The sequence below is a fragment of the Neopelma chrysocephalum genome, unplaced genomic scaffold (genome assembly GCF_003984885.1).
Source record: "Neopelma chrysocephalum unplaced genomic scaffold, ASM398488v2 Primary Assembly neopelma1_86, whole genome shotgun sequence".
NCBI classification, from domain to species: domain Eukaryota; kingdom Metazoa; phylum Chordata; class Aves; order Passeriformes; family Pipridae; genus Neopelma; species Neopelma chrysocephalum.
This window is the reverse complement of record NW_020897748.1, coordinates 658,791-683,877: the sequence shown is the minus strand read 5'-3', so window position 1 is coordinate 683,877 and position 25,087 is coordinate 658,791. Positions and strand designations below refer to the sequence as shown.

Below are 25,087 nucleotides of genomic sequence, written 5' to 3'. Positions count from 1 at the left end.
GAAAAACCATTCAAATATCTCCTACTAATAAGCACTGTCATAGTAACACTATGCAAGTGCTTTTGTTTTAATTTGCAGCAGGCATGCCAAATGAAGTCCTTGTGAAGGTACAGGAAGGAAACAGAATACTGAACAGTGCAAACATGTGAACTTGATTTAGGGTAACCACAAGAAACCCCACAATTTTTCTAGACAAACATTGTGACCCTATTCCTTCTTCAGGGAAGACACTGTGAGTCAAAACATTTATCTACAGGATTTAATTTCTTTAGTTTGATTTACGGTGAGAATTTCTAAATTATGGATTTACTATATTTATAAGCCACTGCAAGCTCCCATGAATCCACTGCCAATTTTTAAAGCATTAAATCCTCAACTGTATTAAGACTATTCATTTTAAAGGTGCACATAAATTATGGGGTTTCGTACTAAAATACAATAAAATACCTATAAAAAGACTTTGAAGTTTTCTGAATAATATATCAAATTGAAAGTGAAAACTACACAGTGAAAGAAAGGTTTGCCAGAAGCACATTTTTCACTAGCATCACTGTGTGATCTGGCACTTTCCACAGTGGTAGACAGAAACACCTGCTGTATTAACGGGAGTTCCAAGCTGATTATAGATGTTCACTGTGCATAGCTCTAGACTTGTCTGTCCCAGATAAGGTCAAGGCACTCAGCCATTAAACACCATTTAACATGTTCCAATACTTAACCTTCTATTAGAAAAGAAAAGGATGAAGAAAAGTGACTTTGAATTTGCGTATATATCTAGAATCTGAGTTTATAATTAATAAAATAACTTGATTCAGATTAAAAGACCATCCAAAATATTGCACTCTTGCCCTTCCTTAAATGAATGGGCAAAAATTCTCGAATTCCTAAAAGGCAAATATAGGATTTTTTTCTACTTATTTTAGCTTTATGAATTAAATTATTAAAAACTTTATAATAATCATTTAGAGATAAGCTCAATTTTAAAGAGAGTAAACAGAAGGCAGAGAATTACCATAAATTTCATTTTAAGTAAATGCATACTAAGGCATCAAAAGTCTACATTGTTGTCATGGAGCAACAAGTTCAAGACCAGCCATTTGAGATTCAGAGAATGCATTTCTGTTATGCAAAAACTGAGTCTGATGGTAACCATGTCAGGATGGCAGTTTCCACAGTATAAGGGGCTAGCATACTTTTAATGGGTTAAAATTCTGACAAGTATGCTCAGAGAGACCATTGACACCGACTTGGTAGGAAGTCCACAAGCAGAAAGTAGAGGGGGAGGAGTCGAAGGCCGCATTCATGGCAACAGTGGCTGTTGCTTTTGCAGAGTCATAAAGACTCAGAATATATAGACCTCACTAGCAGTTGATAACATTTTCAGTGCAGTGCACCCAGAAGTTGGTAAAAGTCATGCCTGTGAGGGCATTAGAGGAGACAGTGAGAGAGTCAATACATTGATCGAAGGGGAGATGTGGAGGTTCCACGTACAGTCAGAGCATCACCCCTGCCCTGCTTCTGCTCCCAAAGATGACATGGTTCCTTCAACTTCAAAATGGTGGCAACTTCACTCCCACTGCTCCTGTGCTCATCAGAAGCTTCTGCTTCCTCTATAGCTCACCCCATCTTTGCAGGGGACTGAGAGGACTCTTCTTTCACTATTGCTCAGGACAATCATTTGTCCACATTATCAGGCATTGCACATACACACATCAAAGTAAGCAAACTAATTAGTTTCATATCTTTTTCTCTTTCCATATGAAAAATATGGAATATTATTAAGATTCTTTTAAACAGAAATTAATCACTAATTTTTGATGCAGGGCTGGAAGACTAATGAACTAAATTAATGAACTGTTGAGTCTAGGAACATGAAACAATAATTGTAGTCTAAATTTTTAAGTGTATAAAAATGAGACATATGAATGGTAGGGAGCTGTATGCATTAAGGATAGTTCTCTATGAATATATGAATGTAAAATCAACAAAACACTACAACTGACAGTAACATTTCTATATATGACAAAGGTATTTTCTACTGAATATGAGGATTCTAGTAAGCATCCCTTAGGAAATATAAAATGAAATGAAGGTATATTTTTGTGACCTGATGTATAAAATTATTATGAATGAGATAGTTGCTGGTGGCTGTGAGTATTACAGAAGGTAACAATATATTAGGCCTCTTAAGACATGTCAGGTTTGTGCATTGCATTGTGGTAATCCAGATAACTAATCTGGTTTTAAACAAGCAAGTATGTCTCCATGGAGTACCTATCAGGATATTAGAGCAATCTAACTGTGTCTGCATGGTGCTACCTCTGGGCTAATTAGTCCTGGCACAGTGCTGAGTTGATACAATTTTGAAGCTATCTCAGCCAGAGTTAGTTCAGCTATCTGCACAGCACTACCTTGGAGAATGTTAAAATGACCTTAATGTCTGAAAAAAACATCTGTTAAAGCAATCACACTTCTCACTTGACTAACGTGAACATGCCTGGGATCAGCTCTTGCTGTGTTATCAGTAGGGCAAGACAGAAACAGGTGGTAGCAGAAATGCCCTCAACACGCAGAGACGCATACTCCCACATTTTCTTGCTAAAACAGGAACCATCCAGTAAAACATAATGCAATTATATCAGCTTTGTTATCTGTATTGATTGATAGCAGTGTCTGTAAACAGGGATATAGGGTAAACACAGGGTGGCTTCCATTGTGACACTGTCCTTATATTGCCAGTGAAGTTTTTAGTTTTTTTAATGGCTAGTCTTTGCGAACGAAGATTTTGGGAAAGGTCTTTTCCCTTTCAAGCCTGCACAATGGATTTTTTAGGTGAGACACAGCCTGCGCTGAACTGAGCCCACCCTTTAATCCTAAGGTTCATCTGCCGGGGCCAAGCAAGCTTGGACAATGGCAGTGAGGTCCTCAGGACGTAGGTTTGTTTAGAGTGACCTTCTCATAGATGGATGGCCTTACAGGGCTAACGAGCTCCATCCGCCCGGGGGACTGGGATTCGAACCTGGGTTGCAGCGGTGAAGTGGGTTTAAGGTAAATGTACCAGAAGCATCGGTGTCACAGTGCTTTCAGATAACCACTGGTTTTAATTGCAATCCAGCTTCTGAGCATGGTATATGAACTTCAGTAAGGCTAGGAAAAGCTACTGCCAATTGGTATATGCAATTTGGACATAGATGTTACCTCTCTTTTCTGAGTGGAACAGCTTCTGCAGAATTGCTTTTATTTTTCTTATCCTGCTCAGTAACACTTAAAAGGATCCCTGTATTTTATGTCATGTCAATTATTTTTCCATTCATTCAGAATTTACCAGAATTATATTGATCTTGGCCCATAGAACTCTCCCACCTTCCTTGGTAAACTATAATATCTTGACCTTTACAGGTTTCCAAAGGCGTCTAATAATACCAAATTCAGTTTGGAAATAAGTTTTACATATCTTAATATGATCATAAACTTACTACAAAAAATAACATTAGTAATATTTGTTACAGTCTTTTTCTGTTTGCAGGGTCACCATTTTACTACAGTAAGAATAAATTCACCAGGCAGAAGTGGTTCCCTCCCTCCTCTTTGGTCCACTTTATGGACACCACTGTATTTCACTCTCCCAGGTAATCAGCCCTTAGCCTTGGTGGCTGCTCCCAATAGTACCTTGTCAGAGGGACAGCCAGCCTTCCTCTGTGGATAATTTAGGCTTAGGTTATCCTCTCATATTCCTAACTTCAACTGACTCAGGTACCGTAGCAACAAAAGCCTTTCAAAAAGCTAGTCTCCTTTACAGATTGGTGTTTCATTTTCCTTGAAAAAACCCTCCCAAGGCTCTTTTTGGAGAAGAACGGGATTATAAATGCTTCATTATTTCAAGCAGTGTGAACACTCAGTACGTTGTGCTCTTTACAGACAAAACCACTCTTCTCTGTTCCCTACAACAGAACCAGTATTTTTGTAAATCCTTATCTTTAAAAACTATTCATTCTGCTATTTCTTTCCCTGTGCTACCAGATAATCCCCCCCATCAGCTTCCTCATTATCACACTTCACAAATTGTCTTCTCAATTTTATCGCAGATATATTTGCAGCCATAGCCTGATTCAACTGAGCTTGCCAAGTGGGAGGAAGTGAGTCAACTACGAGTATATGTTGGAACTTAGGAAGAATTCTCTGTCAGAATGTCTAGAATAATGTCTGGAATAATACAGTTAATAATTTTCTCAGTCTATTGTATTTTTTTAAAGATTGAATATAACTCAAGTTATTTATACCAAATAAAGTCTCTAAATGCTCTTTTAAGTCCAGAGCAACATGATATTAACAAAGAAGAAAATAAACCAAGTCTTTACCTTTTTAGGATCTGACACATTGTTAATATATATAGTGTAGACTCCACTTTTGTTAAAACCAGATTGGTATACATCTGCACAGTCTCTGAAAGGCTTTTCTTCTTCCTTTTTTGCATTCTTTAGTAAAACTGAAAAACATAAAACATGATAATATAAGTTACAACAACAGTCTTAAGCATTTCTGTATCTAGGAAGTTCACTTTTGCACACTGTATTCTTTCTCTACACAGTAATAATTGTAATGTGGTCCTTACAAAGTTTGTGCATTTGGTAAATTTTAGTAAAGAACTAGCAAGAAATTTTTGGTAGTAGAGTAGGCACCAGAAGTAAGTCATGATGTAAATAGCTAAACAGAGCATCCCGTCTACTGAGAGGTGAACACAGTCAGTTCTGAGTGCAAAGGTCCGTGCCCCTGTAGGTCCTGCCTCTGACTCAAGCTGTATGTGGGAGGTTGACAAAGAATGTCCCAGAGATGGCACATGGAGGTGGAAAACTTGTTCAGTGTTGTGATCTGACACACACTTAAGACAATGCAGACCCTGTAAGGAGAGAGCTTGTGCCCTTCACGAAGTAATGCCTTTTAGCAGCATAGGAGCTCGGGACAAGGCAGCTGCTCACTTAAATTTCTTTTTGGAAGAGAATAATGTAATTATTTTCATACCTAGGTACATAAAAGTTGCTAGATATAATTAGTGGAAAAAAGGAAAATCAGTGCTACTGAAGTCAGATGTTTAAAGTCAAAATTTATAGAATTCATTTTTGGCTCTGCACAGGAAAACAGGTAGTGGTAGAACACCAGTGTAGATCCAGATCCTGTATATTGTAGGCAGACCACATATATGAGTCTGGGCTGAGAAATCAGGAGTGTAAAATGTCAAGGATCCCAGTCTTGAACAACCAGGAGATTCCCTGTAGAAGGAGTAAAATCTGAGAGTGTTCCTTCACTTTCACAAACAAAAGTCGCATGACCCCACACAATGCTGAAGGATATGATTTTATTCCAAACACATACTTTAAGCACATCAATATTCCCGTGGAAGTCCATCAGTCTGCTCAGATTCTTAAAGTTAAACATGTCTTTAAGCATTGTGCAGGGTTCAGGCCAGCACTTCATTAATCCTTATAATAAGGAAACAATATTTAAGACCTCCAGACACACTCATCATCTGGTGACAGACACATCTTTTTCACTTTTGGCTTGAAAGTGTGAATTATAGGTGAAAAAGGGACTATGCCTTATTGACTCTCAATGAAGTGGCTTGTGCTGCAAAAGTGGTGTTTAATGACACTGATGTGCAACAAAGCAATGGTCCTGCACAGCATGTGCAACTATCCAGGCCACAGGTGGTGTGCAATAAGGCCAAGGGTTTGCAGTTTGATGTACTCTCTTCCCTTTGAATACCTCAAAGCAGTATTTTAGGATGGCAAATTCCTGCCAGATCATTAATAGCATTTATAATTGTTTATAATTAACATTAATATAATTTCACAGATGGGAAAACTGAGGAAAAGTAAGGTCAAATACTTTGCCTCAGTCATCCTGTGAAAAGGTGAAAATAGAAAATAGTGAGAAATCCAATCCTGACTGTCAGACTGTATTTTTCTCTAGGTAGGCATTTTACACACAAATTACATTATTCTTTCCCTTTTATTAGTATTATATTGTTCTTTCAAATTTTATTTTAGCAAACAAAAATCCCTTACTTCTCCCTTTCCTTGTATTTGTTGCATATTTATTATTTTTCTTCAAGATCATCAATACAAATAAAACTTGGTCGATATATTCACATATGAACTTCAACTGGAAAATCAATGGCTTTGAAACTTGGCTATATTTTGAAAAGGTAGTGCTAGCAACGGAGTAGATGACACATTTCCCTGTGAGATGGCAGGGAGTGAGGTCCTCAGAAAGATGTACATCAACAATGCACTCTCAAAAGTGCCATTTTTTAGATAAGACACAGAACTGAGGTCTTTGTGATTTGTGTTAATTATAGACTTCATGATACTTTCTGTAAGCAGATGGTGTTAATATCAGTGGCCGAAGTCCAACCTGAATAATTACTTGGGGCTGGGGCCAAAGCCTAGAGGAGTTAAAGCAATGCCCCTCATTGATTTCAGGGGGCTTTAGAAAAGATCCACTCTTCCTGGCCTGAATTTCTCTAATGCTGTTGTTTCAACTGCAGACATTAGTCTCTCTTGTCTAAAGAATATATTTAGTTGTGCAGAGGCAGCATTCATTTCCTTCAGTCTTAAAGTACTTATATTTTATTAGGTGTATGTAGAGAGATTATCTTACCTCTATTTAACCCTTACACACACATTGAAAACCACTTGGAAATAACTACCTAAGAGTCAATCAAGGAAACTTGAATTTGGATTGTTTTTAACTGAAAGTTAGACAAAAGAAATCATAAGTATATTCTCAAGTTCATATTATTAAAATTTCAAACAAGGTAAGATTTAAATATCAGAGCAAATAGCTCTGAAAATAACTTTCTAAAGAGATGGATCTCTAGGAGCCTTAGAAATGATTTCCTCATGCTTAAAGACTGAAAAAAACACAATAAAAGTGGTGTTCGTGTAAGAGACAAAGGTGAAAATAAATATCTTAGATACGCCCAGTTCTTCCCATCCTTCCTCTTAGTATCAGACAGTTGAAGTAGCTGAGATCACAGAGAGCAGACATGTAATTTCCTAAAATCTAAGCAACCCAATACCTGTTGTTTTTACACCAGCGGTTTTATTCAGGGAACCACTGTAGCCAGAAGATGGCTTTCCTTGGGTTCCTGTCATCCCTCTCTCAGGAGTTGGTGCTCCCAGTGAAAGAAAAGATCAGCTCCTTCGCAGGGAGCTGCACTATTACAGGCTGTGACAGTTTATTAAGCATGACCAGCACAAAGTTTAGTTTTTCTTAATACATCATAATGTAATTTGCAAGAACAGCCCAAAGTTATCAGAAAATTAATACACAGGAATGTTTCTGGTAATGTTCTTTTGGGATAAAAAATGTTTTCTCTAAGGTTTGCTGTTGTTTTTCTAACTTAATATTCCATAAAATTTCCAAACCACTTTTACCTACTATAGCTCCAGACTGTTTTCTCTACAACATTACATAGACCTTGAATCCTTTATACATTAAGTGAAGTCCCTGAATGATGTATTGGCACATATGGTAGATGTGTAAGTAAATTTCTAAAAAAGTAAGAAAGTTCAAATAAAGTAGTTCTAAAACAAAATATGTAGCCATTACCTTTCTTTGTCAGCTTCAAGATCTTAATTGACTTTACAGAAATTTCTAATGTTAGTTTAGCTGTTTTCAAAAACAATGCTTATGCCAGAGTTTTATGTACCTGAAGAAAAAGAAAAGTCTATGTCAAGCAAAATAATATTATCATTTTTTAAACCTGAATGCTTAGCCAAAATTTAGAACCCTTGAGAGCTTTTTTTGTTGTCTTTCCTGGGTGAATAAACTGGTGATGAAGTCATGGTCCTTTGAAGCAATGATGTCTATGAGGAAATTCCTGTTTTCTTGAAGAGAAGGAAAATTAACAAGAAAAATAATTCCTTTCATTGCATTTCCAAAAGTCTTCTGGTTAATTTTTAGACCAATAACTTTCTCCTTGGGCTATACTACCTCTGTTACTCTATTTAATGTGAATTGTTTCTTTCAGTTATCAGCCTTTCAGCTGTTTCTTTTCCTCAGTGCCCTGGACGATGACTGGAGTCCATGCAGCACAGCAAGTACCATCCATAACTACTCAGGCCCCATCGATGCACAGGGGACCAAATCAATGAAGTCTCTGCTGACCCACAGGCTGTGAATTGCCAGGGCTGAGCAGCTGTTCTGCTGCACCTGCTTACAGGGCATTAACTTCCAACAGAAAGCCAGGGTCAGTACCTCAGGTTGTAGCCTCTGAGAAAGGCTTACCTGTTCATGCAAGTGAAAGAGCTCAGATATATAAGGCCTTCTCCCACATCAAGTGACAGGCAAATTTAACTGGTTGTAAGCTATGTGTGCCTCTGTGTAGAGTGAGACTGTATCTGCTATAAATTGTAAAATTAAGTCAATAATGAATTAGTTTACTAGTTCCTAACACGTATCACAAATGATGTTTGCTTTTCTGCCAAGGTTTAAAAAAATACAAACTGACTGCTAAGAATAAATGGCTTCTGAAATATTTAGTAATCTAATGTTCTCTTCTAGAAGTACAAATAGAAAACATACAATATCTATCTTTTTTCCTAGGTGTATGAAAATTATCTAATCTCATCTCAACTAAGAAAAAAAATAAAATAATAGACTTGATTTTTTTTAAATTGAGATTTCTGATTTTTTTTGAGAAAATTAAGTGGTTATCTCATTGCTTTTCAAGTCTCCATCAGATATCTGTTGAATGAATAACATAGTTTGTCCGTAAGCAATAAAGAATATTAAACTGCAGTTCTTGATGTTGACTGAATCAACAAAATCACCTTCATATTTACTAAATTATTTGAGATCTGAACTTCCATGTTTCTGAAATCAGTTGAGATTGAGTTAATCACCAGAGTATTAAGTCCTTTAGTGATCCTGCCAGCAAATGAAAGGCAGTTGTTGGTTTTTCTGTGCGATAGTGACTTATTTGGACAGATATGCAGAGCTTTCTTTAGTGCCTTAGTGAATTACCATATTTTCATTGTTTTAATGTTTTATTTACATAAATCTAGTTTTCTTATAGAATTTAATAATCACTATACATACCAAAAGGCACTTAGAAAAATTCTTCATGCTTTTGAGGTAAGAAAGGAAAAGTCTTTCTCCATATCTTGTTGGCAAATATAATTGAATTAAATTTTAGCTGTTCTATCAAAAGCATATGAGGTAAAAATTTATGTCCTGAGTTGAACAACTTATAAAAAATCAAAAAGGAGAAGGTTGTAGATTGGTGGTTTTTACCTACAGCTCTAACATTCCAGGACAGGGTCATTCAAGGACTACCAAATGGCAGTTTCTGTCTAGATCCAGACTGCAAATAAATTTTGCCTTGATCTTGTCATGGTTTCAGACACATGCTGGGGAATCCTACATTTCTGTAGGAGACCCTGTGTCTCTGACCTCTTTCCCAGCCATTTGGGTGCAGCTGCTGTGCACCAACAAAATTCCAGTTATGATTGCAAACAGCGCCGGGTTTTTGAAGAATCAAATCCAGAATAGTTTGCTAATGTTATCAAAAGGATGTCAGTCAAATACCCCCAGTGAAGAGGCCTGGAACATTGCCCAAACATGTATATATGTTCCCAGACTTAGCATCAGGAAGCACAAAAAGATCTGACAGATTATGGGTGAAGATTGTTTTTGTTTTGAGGAGGAAAAATATGCAGACTTATAGTTTTTGCTGACTTACAGCCAGAGGTATAGTCTGTTTTTTCAGTGTCCTAGTTTTGCATATCCCAACCTCCACTTGAGAACAAACATTAAACTGCAAACTAATAGCTAACTGTGACACCCAACTATTCCCTCCAACAAAATAACTCCGTGACAACACTGTTGTGCTGCAAAGGTCACAGAAATCACAAGGAAAGGCAGAAACCTGAAGGCTGATTTCAAGTCAGATATACTCTCCAGATAACTACAATGATGCCTACAAACTGAAATGACAGCAGTATAAGAGCACATTTGTGCCTTTCAAAAAGGACTTGAAAGCACATTTTCTGGATTCTGTTTTCTGGATTCAAGTACACATTACATACTACCTGTTTTCTCTCTCCAAAACATATTTCTGGATTATTAAAGCTACCACAGTCACTCAATATAACCAATGTGAAAAATAATTAGAAAATTACAATCCACTGATATGTATGAAATTAAAAAAAATTGAAGTTATTTATTATTGATAAAACATCAGGAACTTTCAACATCTAGCTAGTGAAGCAAGATTTTTGAATTTGAGCTTATATGCATTTACTACCCAAATATAAATAATTGTAAAGACAAACTACCAAACTTTCTCTAATATCAACTTTATTTACTCCTGTACTAATGCTATGTTTTATTTTCATCTCCATAAAGTCTGGATATCATCTTTAGCAAAAAGAAAAAAAAATGGAGGGATATTAATAGGAAAGTTCCTTCTATATGTCTTGGAGTCTAGCAGTCTTCTCAGATAAGTTGTTGTGCATGCTTGTGTACTCACATTTCTTTATTAGTGAGGAGAGAGGAAGTTTAGAACTGGGGTTTGGACATGCATTTTCCTTCCAACAGAGTATGCATTCACCAAAATGCTTTTTAAACTAAAATTGCTTTTTGAGATTGCTCTGAATATGACAAAAACAGCTGGCCAATGGCAAATTGGAAAAGTTCACTTTGATATGCTGGAATAAAATATTTCTGTTCCGAGAACTATTGTTCTATAATCAAGTTTATAGATTATAAATTTTCAGATTCTAGTTTATAAAACTGTATTGTCAAGGCCCCCAATATTCCCAGATAAAGTTATGAGAGTAGCTATACCAGGATAAACTGCTGCTCCAGCCCCTCCAGTGTCCCATCTCCAGCATCAGGACCCTAGAAGCCATGGGGCTTCCTCACAGGACTTGATCTTTCAACCTACTCTGTTATTTTTTATTTTTACACCCTCATAATTACTTATTTTATCATTATTTTTTTTTCCTCTGGCCTTTCCCTCCTCAGGAGGACTCTAACATTTTGCAAGATTTTGACTAACACCTGGCCCAAAAAAGATTCTTCAGTAGGAACAGATGTCCAAGGCAGATGACTGGAGAACAGCATAAATACTGGAGAGCATATCCAGGAATTTACAGCATAAGCACTTCCTCTGCCAGATGTAATATCTGCATATTTAGTAGGCTTCGAAAAAATTTTCTTCCATTAATTTTTCCAGTTGCATTTTTGAAGCCACATTAATTTTAATCATTCAGTGTCCCATTCCAAGGAACTCCATACACATGCCATGTGGTGGACAATTGCCTACTGCTAGCTTTTAAACAGTGTTTTAACTGGTGACCCTTCATTCTTAGATGAAAGTAAGCACCACCTACAATTTCTACTGCTTTCTCCTTCTATTATCATCTATACTGCTCGAATTATCCCTCATATCCTTAATTAATGCTATTTCACATATTCAATCATCTGTCTTTGTAGCTTTTTTTTTTTGTGAGATGTGTGTTCCAATACTTTATACAGTGTTTGAGTACATCATGAATTATGTGGTACAAATGTTTTTCTGATTTCCTGTCTGTTCTGTTAACAATTTATAAAATACTGTTTTTCTTTTGACCATTAATAAGCAAGTAGCACCTCCCATGTCTTTCACTTAAGATTTTCTTGGGAGCTTACCTTGAACATAGATTGGTATTTTAAAAGATAGGAGAAAATAAAACTTTAGAATTCCTTCCTCAGGCGCATTCATTTGCTGAATGATTACAATGGAAAAGGGAAAACGCAGGCCATCATTTAGACGTTCAGACTATGACAGTATAAGTATATATGTATATATGTATGCATGAACATTTTTGATGTCTAAGGGAGCACTCAGTCTTAACCCCAGGCACAGTGCAATGACAGTGTCACTTGCAGGAGCGGTGCTGTTCTTGCTATATCTGTTGGCTGTAGGCTGCTTCCAAAGGCACAGAATGAATCAGCTAATAGGAGATCTGGCAGAAAGCATTTGGGTTTGGTGAAGGGGGGAAGCAGGGAGGAAAACTTGGGGGTTTTGTTTGGTTGCTTGGTTGTTTTGTTGTTGTTTTTCTTTGTTTGTTATACAACTTTATTATTCTGCTGGAGAAGCTTAAGATCTTGATTTACCCTGTGACCCTACAACCCCTGGACTGAATGGAGAAGTGGAAGGATACTGTTTCAAGGAGAAATGCCAAAAGCAAAAATAGTCTCTTTACCCTCAATCCCTGGCCATTAACGGCTACTCACTGCACGTGGGAGGCCCAAAGAGGTGTGCAAACCTCGCTTAAGTATATCCAGCACAACTACCAGGTCACTCTGAAATGCAATTAGTAGGGCTACAATGATTCTACCCAGCCTATGATCTAGTCCAGTATCAGATTTTTTAGGAACACTAAAGTTCATTCCATACAAGATTTTCAGATCAATATTTTTAACATGAGGAGGAAAGAGAAAAGTTGTAGCCAATTAGATATCTCACATTAATATTTATAGAAATGTTATAGCAGTTAATTGAACATTACTTTGCCCTCCCACACACCCTCTAAGAGTCTGCAGTAAGAAAGGTAAACAATTGCATAACAAGAGCACTCAAGCTATCCAACTACTTATTAAATAAATCATTTAAAGCAGAATTTCCCTCCTGTAGTGCTGCAGGAATTAACTCTGTCTTGGAAAACGACACTGACATAGTGAGCTTTCACCCTCTCCAGGGCATAATTATTTAATACCTAATAAATTATCAACAGTTATCAAGTTTGGTTCCCAATAAATCCAGCCTTAGTGACTGGCAAGAACAATAATACTTGGAATCACTGTGCATTTGAAAGACATCACTTAGGAATACCATAAAGTGGTCCTCATTAGTGAGCTGAAATAGAATGCCTTATGGCCCATTTACAAAGAGATAAAGACATTTAATTATCCAGCTGCAATACAGTTCCTTAAGAGTTTCTGCTTGAGACGGCAATTTTGTGAGTAACTACGCATTCACTGAGAGGAGAACTAAAGATGTCTTTCACTAACCGCTACAAGGAGATTAAGTTGCTGGCTTTGTTTAATAGTTCTAGTGTCTATATTTCTTTAATTGATTTATATTTTTCCACACAGGCACCCTAATGTGCATTTAATGTTTCCAGCTGAAGGATAGTATGCATACAAAGAAATTTTTCACTTAATAAGCCATTTGGGTGACACCAAGAGTGTTGTAAGTAGGTTTACATGTGCTGATATTCTCTGTAATATCTTTGGTGTGAGTGAAGAATACTAATTTCAGAAAGCAGGGTGAAGAGGGATTTGGCACTGACCTATACTGTAGGAAAGAGGGTGGGTAATTGATTGTAATACCAACAATCAAGAATTTAAATGCAACCATATATACTTAAAATATTACGTTTTTCAGTATGAATAAATATTGACCTCCTGCTGTGATCATCAACAAGTTAATAGGGATAAAATAGAATCCACAAATTCTGTTTTGAAAAATTTAGATATTTTCCACTGACATAAATTTCAGATGCCACACATTCAAATTGACTTATTTCAGTATTGAAACTTGATTAAACTGTGGCCTAACTTGATATACTAATATATTTTGTTGAATTTTATTATAAAAAATAGCTTTGAAATTAAGGTATTCTTGCCCAACCAGGGTATGAAAATACTTCTATTTTTAAATCACGATGATTTGGAATTAATATTATTTTTTCAGTGTTAGAAAAAAAACAAAATTAAAATTAATCTGTCCCAACAAATATATTGATCATATAAATATCAGCACTAATATCATCACAATTTAGCAGACAATATGAAGAAAAAGGATATTTGCAGATTGATAAGTCACCTCATTGTAAAACAGGTCACTTTACAAAAGTGATGTTTTTGACTTTAATGGAAGTCCTGACCTGAACTCTAAAACTACACTGAAAATGTTAGGTGAGTCAGGTAAGACTGACCTCCAAAAAAACTCCTACTTGAGCTTTCTGAGCTTCTCTGAAAAATGCATATCAATACAGTCTCCAGGAGAATCAAGAAATCTGTAGTACCTGAACAGGAAAAACCAAGTAACTCACAATAAAGCTGGTGCTGAAGTATGTGTTTAACTGAACATCCACAAAACTGTACGAAGTCAGCCTGGCTCCTGACTGCAGCCCTGCAGTACTTTCCAGTTCAATGAGTCGCTTTCCTCAATAGAGTCGAGCTACAGTAAGGATCAGGGGACCTCTCTTCCATGACAATGAGAACAAAATAATGATTCAATTTTTCCACAGCTTTCAAAATATAAATAATAGCAGATCATATGATGAGCTTTATGGATGGACGCTTTCTGAGAGTGATTTTCTGATTTCTTTTTAAACTAAAGGTATTTCTGTTATTGCTTTAGGATATCTGAATAAAAATGAAACTTCATGTTTGTAAAATCTCTAAAGCAGGAAGAAGTAGAGAGACACCGAGCAAACGGATGTTTTCTGTATTCTTGAACACATCTTTGACATCTTTGGGGATCAAAGTAGGACTTCATGACTGAAAATAATAAGTGTGGAACACCAGATGACTTCAGTGCATTAGACAGGGCTTTGTTTAAAGCTCTGGTGTTGTCACTTTCACTTTGTCAAGTCTGGGTTTTTTTGATTCTTTCTTAATTAAGAAAAAAATAAAAAATAATAGATGAAAAACATCATGCTTTGTTATTACATTGCAGTATGTTATAAAATATGGGCAACAAAAATGCAATTTCTGGTATAAGAAAAAATTAGAAGTCACTTCATTCTTGCACCCTTTTTTTTAAAACCATGTTTCAAACACAATCCTGACCCACATCAAACCTACAGCTTTCAACCAAAGGTGGCAAGAAACTTCTCTACATCTAGCAAAATCTTACTTTGTTTCATTCTATGCTTCAGAAGAAAAATAAAGAAGTGACTGATATGACGTCCTCTGGGTTCCTGCCTCACCAATTATGTCTCATCATGTTGAAAAAACCTTAATTACGTCAAGGATGAGGTACAAAGAGGAGGCATGTGCTTAAGGAATGAAAAGGTATTGTTAGGGAAATGGTCCCAGATGAAACACGCTGTCACCTCAGAATATGTCTCAGATGAGTACCAATATTATTCTTTCCATGAACAGAAGAAAAACGATCAAGACCTGTATCATAAAACCTTGCTCTTCTACACTGTTGTCTAAAATCTATTGGATTTAAATATCCTCATTATTGTATTCCAATATATGGTTGAATCAATATAATATAGAAAATTTGTCTCATTGGACACAATCTAAATATTAAGATTTAAAACTACCGTTCTGTTTTTCTGTCCTGTATTCCCACTAGGATTTCTTTTTTATGTTTGTTTTGTTTTATTTTTTTTTTTAAATACTAGTTTGTATTATAAAAGGTGTCTTTGAAGTCTGCCTAATGAAGTAGGGCAGCATCACTGCTGGGGTAATTCTGCTTCTATCAATGGAGCTTCCCCCATGCCTGTAACCTTCAGGTCATGTCTTTGAAGTTGCCATTCTATTCTCACTCTTTTCACTTCAGTATAAATTTTAACATCAAAATAACTTCAGTTGAAGAAGGGGAATAAACTACTTATTGTTTAATTTTTTGTGGATACATTAATTGCTACACCCTTTAAAAGCGTGAATTCCATTCAAATAAACTTTCAGACATATTTGCTTGTCCTACTCATAAACCAGGAGATTTGTACTATTTCTGAAATGCCAGACCCACTAACCATGTTATTTACTTCATGAACGCAATAGGCACTTCAGGGGAGGTAAAATCTTAGTATATACATGTATCATTTTGAGAATCAAGCTCAGCTTCTTGTCAGCATTCAAGAGGAAGATAATGCTTCATTTCTCTTTTACTTGGAGGTCATGAAACCAGACATTCATAACAAAACTTTCTCTACTGTTCCATTAGTTTTCTGAAGCATATAAGTTTTGACCAAACGTTTTAACAAGGTGTATTATTATGCAGTCTGACAGACAAAAACAACAACAAAAAAAAGTGGAAAAGAAAAATAAGTTTATGGTTAAATATGCTTTCCCACTGAACTTTACATTCCCTTGTTCTGTGGGTAGGAGTACTTGGGCAATTATCACAAGTTATGCAAATTAATATTAACACAATAGAAACTCAATCCATTTTCTTAGAGTGGAATAAAAAGACAATGCATTTGAAAATATACATGAATTTTGACTGGGCACCTTTTGTGATATTTGGCTTTAAGCATAATTTCTTACTGGACCAATATACTTTCCAAACTACTTGGTTTGGACTTGCATACACACCTTTGATGATATTACCTATTGCTTAACATAATTTGTAGTGTATGCTTCGTTCTGTGGTTGAGGGGTTTTTTCAGTAATATTCATGTGACTCTCTACTCAGCACTACGTATCCTTTTTATAAGTAATTTTTCTGATGTCAAAGCTTAGAAAGTCCATTACTAAACTATTTACTGTGTTACAGATGTACTGTTTGACAGTGACGGCAATGTGCTTTATCAATCTTAAGACTAATAATATTCAAAGTATATGAGGAATGAGCAGTTTAAAAAAAACAATAATCACAAAATCTTTTATGACCTTTGCTAAGAATAATGTGATTTCTATCCAATTCTTATCTGTTACAGGTGAAGGACCTCTATAGTCTTGGAAACTATAGTCATGCAACATCTCTGTGGTGATTAATTAGACCTTCACATCAACCATTCTATTTCTTCATCTTTTGTTGGGGAAAAGTGTAAGTTTCATGCATTCATCTATATTGTAATTTGGAGATTACTTCATCTTTAAAAAGTTATTTTTAATATTCACTGTACTGAACAACCATTTCATTTGTAAGGCTAGTTTAGAAATTCTACTATAGAAATTTATTGGCAGCTGCTGCCAAGGTTGTTGCCCCTGCCTAAAATATACACAACCATTCTGACAAGTCTATTTAGCCACAGACACAGGCCAAGGCAGAGACATGTGAGTTCCCAGAGTATCCTGCATTTATTTGACTCTTTGTAGGATTTGTGACCTATTACAGTGTCTATTTTAAGGACTTCATGCAACTGAAATTCTAGAATCAGAATTGCTCACACTGGGAGAGAGGTGGGTGGTATTTTGGAAACTGAACTCACAAACAATTCCAAGTTTTACAGGTGGCCCCCATCCCAAAACTGGTTCGTACCAAAACTGACACTGAAAATGGGATCTGGATTTTCTATTTAGGTTCATCTATATTTTAAAAATTTATCCTTTGTATGGCTTTTATTTTACTTTTTTTTTTTTTGGTAGTGTTTGGTTTTTTGGTTTTGTTTTGGTTTTTTGGTTTGTTTTTTTTTCACTTTCTCATTTGCCTTTGTACCCTTCAGAAATTCTCCTAATATTTGCTTAGCCACAGGGGAAGCACTAAAGCAGAGTTCTTAGGGTTGTTATCCAGTTCTAGATACTGTGTTAGCAAAGCTCCTTAGAGTGTTAAACTACACAAAAGCAGTTTCTATTCAGCCCTGTGTCTCTACACTATTCAGCTATATTATTCACAGGCTCCTAGCAGGAAAACTTGTGATAGCTTCCCAAATTATTCAAATCAATCTAAAAATAAGGTTTTTTATATGATTATGTCATTACTGGAGGAAATGTATCACATGTTTTGTAATCAAAAAGCAATGATTATAACCAAATTGTTTTCAAACTTATTTGTTTAGTTGTATCATTACTTTTTCAGTTTCACAATTTGGAAAATCCAGAATACTATGATTTATGAGAAGAATAAAATAATTTTCCTGTCTGTGACTTATCTTGGGAGAGAATTTTAGTTTTCTTGATATGGCTAATCTTTTTTAAAATATATAGACATATATGTAATATAAAATATATTTACTTACATTTTTATTTTATGGTTGAAAATCCAATAAAGGTACTTAAAGTCACTCTTCTTTGACAATCTGGCCTTCTAGACTTCATGCCTCACTTAAGTTGTACTTCCTTTCAAAGATGACTGTCCCTAGTTAAAACTCCAAAATTCTTAAGGGGACCCATCCTTTTGTAGCTCTGCAGCTTTCTAATAATTAAAAAATCTTTATCGATCTTGATGATATCTAGTAACCTGCACCTAAATTAATCAAGTCCTGACTTTTATCAATGGAAAATATCTCTTAATGTTACTGACTGTTCCTTTTCTCCCTACCATTAGTTATTTTGTACACTTCCATGACAGCATCCCATGACACATACCTTCTCTCCTCTCTAATAATTCTGTATGTTACAGCTCTCTCTCCTCATATAGAAATTGTTCCAGGTCTCTCGTTTGTCCATTGTCCTATTCTTTTCTGGTCCATTTCCACTTCTATTATATCACTTAGATGACTGAGATTTTACGAAGTATAATAAAGAAGGGGTGCCACTTATTTATATGTCACATTTTGTTATTCTCCCTCTCCCAAGAAACACCAGTGTTCACAGAAAGTTTTTTATTTTGAACATTAGTGCACACTTCAAGACCTGTGTTAGACAATCTAAATTTCATATTTTGGTGTGAATTTAGAAGAGTGTCTCCAGTGTTACTTCCCAGCATGCACATGGAGATGGAAATCATCTTCAACATATATTTGCACAGAATGAAGTTGGCTTTAATTTTTGGCACAACCAAATGCTTTTGTATTTAGTCTCCATTAGAATTGTGTTGTGCTCCAGGATAATATTATTATTTTAACTTCAGCTATCTGACTCCTTTTTCAGCTGTGAATGTATCTATCAAAAAATGTTGGTCAGCTAGATTTAATCAGACAATAAGTGGAGACGTTTCTGCAATTATTTCTCTTTAAATAAAAAAGGTATCCAAGAAAAATTCTGAACATAATACACAAAAGTAATGGAGTCCAAAATCAAGGGTCTTAGTTAGGCTACCAATTTATATTTGGGCATATAACTGTGCTAAGCATCCTTTGCTCCACAGTTCTTCAGAAGTTAAAAAGACTGTTGAAAACTCAGATTTTCAGGTACTGAATTAGTACCCAGGAGCCCAACCTAAAACATCCACTTCTGTATTCCTCATTCACAGTTTTTATAAGAAGCAGCTGAGGAAATGAAGCATAGGAAAAATGATGGTTTGTGTGTTGTTTTTTTCTTTGAATCAAATTCCAAATTTCCAAATCTTTTTAACCTTAAAAAGAACTTGCAGTATATCTCTGTATGAGAATAATATATCTTTCATTTTGATACTGATTTTAAAATACTCCTGAGCTTTATTAGAACACTCAGGACACAGCCCTGCCAGGTTTCTTTGCCAAAAAAACATAAAACATAATAAAGGCTTTGCATTGCATCACAATGTTTCTCTACTGATATGAGAACAGTTTACTATGAAACGTTATTTAATTCAAAATGCTAGGGAACGATATAACAGAATGAGCAGAAGGGAACATTTAGAATGAACATGAGAGGGGAAAAAGTTGGGGTTTTTTTTAAAAGTACTCTATCAACATGGGCCCAAGCATGCAACACTTCCAAAGGAAGAGATGTAATCCTCATCACTTGAGCAGTTTAGATTTAAGCCACACAAGTTGCATGGGAATATATAGCAGAGAGAAAACCCACAGTGCCTTGAGTTGAATAGTTTGAATGATCTAGTACGTCTTCCACCTCTTAGACAGAGCTTTGAATAATGACAGAGGTGACAAATTTTCGATAGGGGGGCTTGTGTGATTGTTTGATGGGGTTTTTTGTGGGTTTTTATTTTTGTTTTTAGATAATTTATGGCACTTGGAATTACAATGATCAAATATACTGGACTCTTTGGACTGCTGGTACTTAACCTCTCATAGACCTCCTTCATCCATGCTTCCACACTCACTGAATGACTATCACAACCCACACATCTACAGTTTCTTTCTAAGTTTATTCTATACCCTTTCTCAGAAGGGTTTTTGTATTGTCATTTCTGTATGACTTTGCCTTGTTTTTCATAGTTAGTAATTTATTCTTCCCAGTGTCTCGTTTCCATTCTTTACAGTGGTCTCCATTCACCCATCTCCCTTGAACAGTTCTGACGAAAGGAATGTCTTTCCCAAGACACTCTGCAATGTCTTTGGCATATGAAAATTGAAATTGTCCCTGAATTTCAGTCTCTGTTGCTGTAAGAAAACTATTTACTAAGAAAGGCATACTTGAGAATTGTTCTAGAGTCTTTGTCAACACTTTCTCTCAAAGGATGTTATTTCTATCTTTATTCTTTTGAGTTTTGAGATGTAACAGAACTAGTACTAGTAGTGCTTGCAACAGAATGTCCCATAGAAAATTACTGTGCCTCAATTTAAAGAAACCAGACAAGCAAAGTGAAGAAACAATAGAGAAAGGAACTTAAGGAGCCAAGCAAACAAAGAAGGGGTATTACACAACCAGGCGCACTGTCTTAAAGCAGTTTATAAAGCAATCACTCAGAACTTTGGGGTCTCCAGACAGAAAGGACCTCCAGAGACCCTCAGTGAAGCCCCTCAGAGACCTTATAAGGATACATATATATGCTAATAACTGTTGGGAAGTGTCATGAATATGTAATAGGATGATGAGAAACAAAAATGAATAATCATGGAATGCAAACATGTAAACTGTAGCTGAGATGTCATGGTGTGCACTTTGGCAAAATTATTACCAGTACACCTGGTTCACAGAATAAATAATGCCTGACTTCTAAACTCACAAATTGAGTCTGAGAGGTTTCTTTTAAGTGCCAATTTTGGGCAACAGTTTGGAGTGTGCCTGATACACAAACAAAACACAGCAAGGCAGAAGAAAGAAAAATTATCCCTTATTATAAATAAAATCTTCATTCAAGTGAAGACATTCATCTTTTAGATGTCTACCAACAGCACCATAAGTGCCTAAATCCGAGGTCATCACCATTATAATCCACATATATGTTAAAATTTCTGAGTTACTTTGTTTTCTATCATATTCTCTCCATTGATTGTATGGGAAGACTAGAGTAAATGAGGAATAGGCATCTGTAAAATTAACACCCACAATTGGTTGTATTACTCCCAACAGATGGAGACAGATACTCAGAGCAACAAAACAATATGGCTAATGTGAAGTCAATGGAATTATGGTCTAACCATGGTCAAGGTATAATAACTCAATGACACTGGATTAAAAAAATCAAATATGGTTGTTAGTACAAGGGTCAGCCTCAGCAATGTCTAAACTCTATTTAATTTGTGGGCTCATATTAGCTCTCTTGTCCTCAACTATAAAGTCTTTTTTTTTATTGGAATAAGCTCATTAAGTTCTGCCTTCCCAAAAATTCAGGACTTACTTCAGAGGAAATTTCCTAGTACTTCTAATATTTTTTAATGATATATTCTTACCTCCTTCCTTGGAGCAGAGGGTGATCAGAGTGTGAACTGTATCCATCAATTCAAGCTGCTGTTTCTGTAGGACACTGTTATTGCTTGTTGCCTTGTTTAACTGCTTCTCTAGTTCCTGGATTATGTAGCTTTGCCGTGTGACTAAGCTTTGTAGGTTCTCTTTTTCCTCCTTCAAAGTGGCCAGCTCCTCTTTATGCCTTTCTTCCATTTCCAAAATTCTGTGCTCAAGAAAGCTAAAATGAAATCAAACAATTAGTGATATTATTTCAAGCCAAAATAGTTAGGAATACAAAAAAGGACTTTTTTTTCATGGTATAATTCATTACGTAACTCAATAATTCTAAAAATGTCACATCTAGTAATTCAGCCCACTGATTTTGTCTGTCAAGTAGCCAAATATGACTGATATCTAAGATTCCATTTTGTGATGTTTGCATGCTGTACTGCTTGAATTGCATGGAACTGCATATGTAGGTGTTACTCTTGTCTAAGTACATGAGCATAAGGTCAGCAACACAGAATCACAGAATATGTTGAGTTGGAAGGGACCCACATATTTGTACATAAAACCTCAGGCACAAAAGACTAAGGCAGGCAGAGGAGGGAGAAGAGTAGGATGTTGAAGGGCAATATGGCTGGGTCAATATGATATGACATAAAAATCAGGGACAAACTGAGAAAGAGCTTGTGAAGGGCCTTGCCACTGAATGGAAGATAAGCATTGGCAGCTATGGAAGACCATCAAGAGATATGGAACCCATAATAAAAGTACTATTTGATGTGGTCTGTGAAGCTGGGATAAGTATTGCGCTCCAGACGACTGGTAGCTTCTTTCTCATTAAGAATAGTAGTGTTTTACCAAAAGGTAACTAAAAAAAATTTGCATTTTAATGTAAGATTCCCTTGTTTTCCTTGAGTCTACATATGTATTCCACCACACTCCCCAGCGATGTTTTCTTATTCCACAAAAGGCTCCTCAGACAGAAAACTGTTGGGCATCATACTACGCAACCTGCTTACATCAATTTTTATAAATAAAATTACATGTGTATAGAAACACTTTCTCTGGATTAATATTCTTTTTCTACTACCCTCTCTGTCCTGTGCTGAAGTGTACAATTTATAAAGATCAAAGACATATTGAAATATATCTAAAAGAATAGAGGTGTTGTAGACAAAGGACAGCCAATATCTCTCAACAGTGAACAAGAATTTTTTTAATGACAGTGCTTTGATGCTGTGGTGGGAGTTTAGCAGAAAGACTTTATTAATATTAGATAAAGAAAGTAATTCAATCTCTCTTCTACTTTCTCTTTAGGGATTCTACTGTATACACCAAAAGAGATGTTTCTCATGCCCACAAACCAACTGGTGGTTACAAACTTACCAACAAACTGCTTCCTGTTCAAGTCAGTCTTAGGTTTTATTTATTTGCACTCTCCCTCCACCTTTGTTTTTACTTCTGGATAATAGATCAGTGGCAAAATGCCTGCATAATTTCAGGTCATTTAACCTAACTGAAGAATGTAATAAAATCCATATGGAGTTGTTTCTACTTGATATCACAGAGCCTTAATATGAGCTGTTACAGATGATAACAATGCAAAGATTAAATTCAGGCCCTGGATTTGCTGTACAAGCTAGAGTGAGATCAAACTTTTTTTGTTTGTTTGTTTGTTTGTTTGAAAAAAAAAAAAGAAACCAAGCAGCAATTTTTTTTTCTGAAACATTATAAATGTGGGACTTACAAAGATACTAAAGAAAACATACTTGGTATACTTTGTAATATCAACATATCTAGTTCTGTGAAAATCAGAAGCATCTGGGTAAAGGGAGCAAAAAAAGAAAAGATGGGAAGGGGATTTTTCATGGGGTCCCAAACACAAAGGGGAACACGATATCTCATTTTAAAAGGCTCATTAATTAGTAAAAAAAGTATAAGGTTTGGTGGACTGGAATGAGATGGTAGAAAGTTATAATCTGAAACAAAGTATAGATTTTGAAGCCAAAGACTATAAATTATTTTAATACTTAAACAGACCTGTGGCTGATTTTTTTCATCACTTGAACTGTAACATTAAACACCATGCTCTAGATTCACATAGATTTTTTTGAGAATATTTATGTGAAAGTTTTGGAATTTTGTTATGCAGAAGGTCAGATGTAGTTTAGCTAGGCAGAAGTGGACAAAAATGTTCAGATGGATTTGGTTTTAGTCAAAAAGTATTGCTTGAAAAAAATGTTCCATTTGATATTTATAAGTTCTATCCACTTTTTTCCACTTTTTTTACAGAAATTATTGAAGCCCTCATTATTACTCTAGATTTTAACTTTTCTGATAGATTAGTTATGTCAATGTACTTGGCATAGGAACAAAGTGGGTCCTGGGCACAGTCTGTAATAGAATGGGTGCTAGGTGGGGCCACATCCCAGTCTGACAGCTTACAGTCCACTGAAATGTTTTATATTATCAATGTAAGAGAATATACCATTCTGGAAGCTAGAATATAGCTTTAGAGTTAAGTAGTAAGAAAAGACAAAAAAGTTCCCTTTATTTTTGTCCATATCGTAGTACAGTACAATTTATTTCCTTAATTCCACAATATTCTATTTACATGTCCACAACTAAATGATTTCCATAACTGAATGATTTCATGTGAAAGAAATAGCCTTTGACAGCCACAATTTATGTACTGGATTATTGGTTTCCCACTGTGGCCTTCCTAAGACCACAGTAAATGAACCCATGGTGATGACAGTCTTATTTGCAGCAGCACTGGCCATGTCGAGCAAGAAGGAAGAAGCCGACAATGTTTAGACCTTCACAGTTTGGCATCTACACAGACAGACAGCAAGCAGATGTTTTACAGCTCTAGTAATAGTACATCCTAACATTTCTGAGTGGTGTGTCAACATGTGGTGGAAAGATGGAAGTGTCACAGCATTTGGTTCCTTTACAATTTGCTATGTAGATTAAAAGTCCTATTATTATAAACTGCAAACCTAAGCTATTTTCAGGAATGCATATGCATTTATGCAATGAGCTTTCTATATTCATAAATCTATATCAGATAAGAGTAAGTCCTGAGGATAGGACCACTCCCTGTATTCCTGGAAGAAGTCCAAAATATTCATTTTGTTTCACTAAGAATCAATGAGAAACCTTTCATCAAAGCTCCAAATGAACAAAAACAAAGTCTTCACATAGATCAGGGATTTCTGAACTGGCCTGTTCCAAAAGGAAGAAATCCTTAAACAGCGTGAGAAAAGCTGCTCTTATGGCTTTTGTCTCCAATGTGGCCAGAATTTTTCATTGGTATTGTTACATTAATACTTGCTATAGCTCATTTAAATAAAAATAATAAAAAAAGAAGTTCTAGGATCTCATAAAAAAATCTTGGAACAGATTGAAAGTTATTACAAAGATACTTAGCTATTCTTTTTAACAGTTGCAAGACCACTATGTTGTCTCTTTTTGTGAGATCAGACAACTTCTAATAAACAATTGCCATGAAGAAATAACTTTGCTGAGTGCTTGTTAAAGATATTTTCTCAATTTTTTAAAGAAGCATTGTGAAAACAAAATTAAAATGAAACTATTTCTACTAGCTTTCATTAGTGACTATTGTTAGCATAAAATATTAAACAAAAAGAAGGCTGTCTCTATATCAATGAATCCAAAAATCTGT

At 35.6% G+C, this 25,087-nt stretch overlaps 1 protein-coding gene across 2 annotated transcripts in view; it reads right to left on the bottom strand.

Moving 5' to 3' along the window:
* Positions 1 to 25,087, bottom strand: part of ANGPT1 (angiopoietin 1) — a 159,333-nt gene that overhangs the window by 58,968 nt on the left and 75,278 nt on the right. For both annotated transcript variants that reach the window (XM_027692530.1, XM_027692531.1), the window contains exons 4-5: positions 21,399 to 21,631; positions 4,359 to 4,486 (exon numbers count right to left, since the gene is read on the bottom strand). In XM_027692530.1, the coding sequence (XP_027548331.1) occupies positions 4,359 to 4,486; positions 21,399 to 21,631 (361 nt within the window). The remainder of the gene's footprint in view (positions 1 to 4,358; positions 4,487 to 21,398; positions 21,632 to 25,087) is intronic.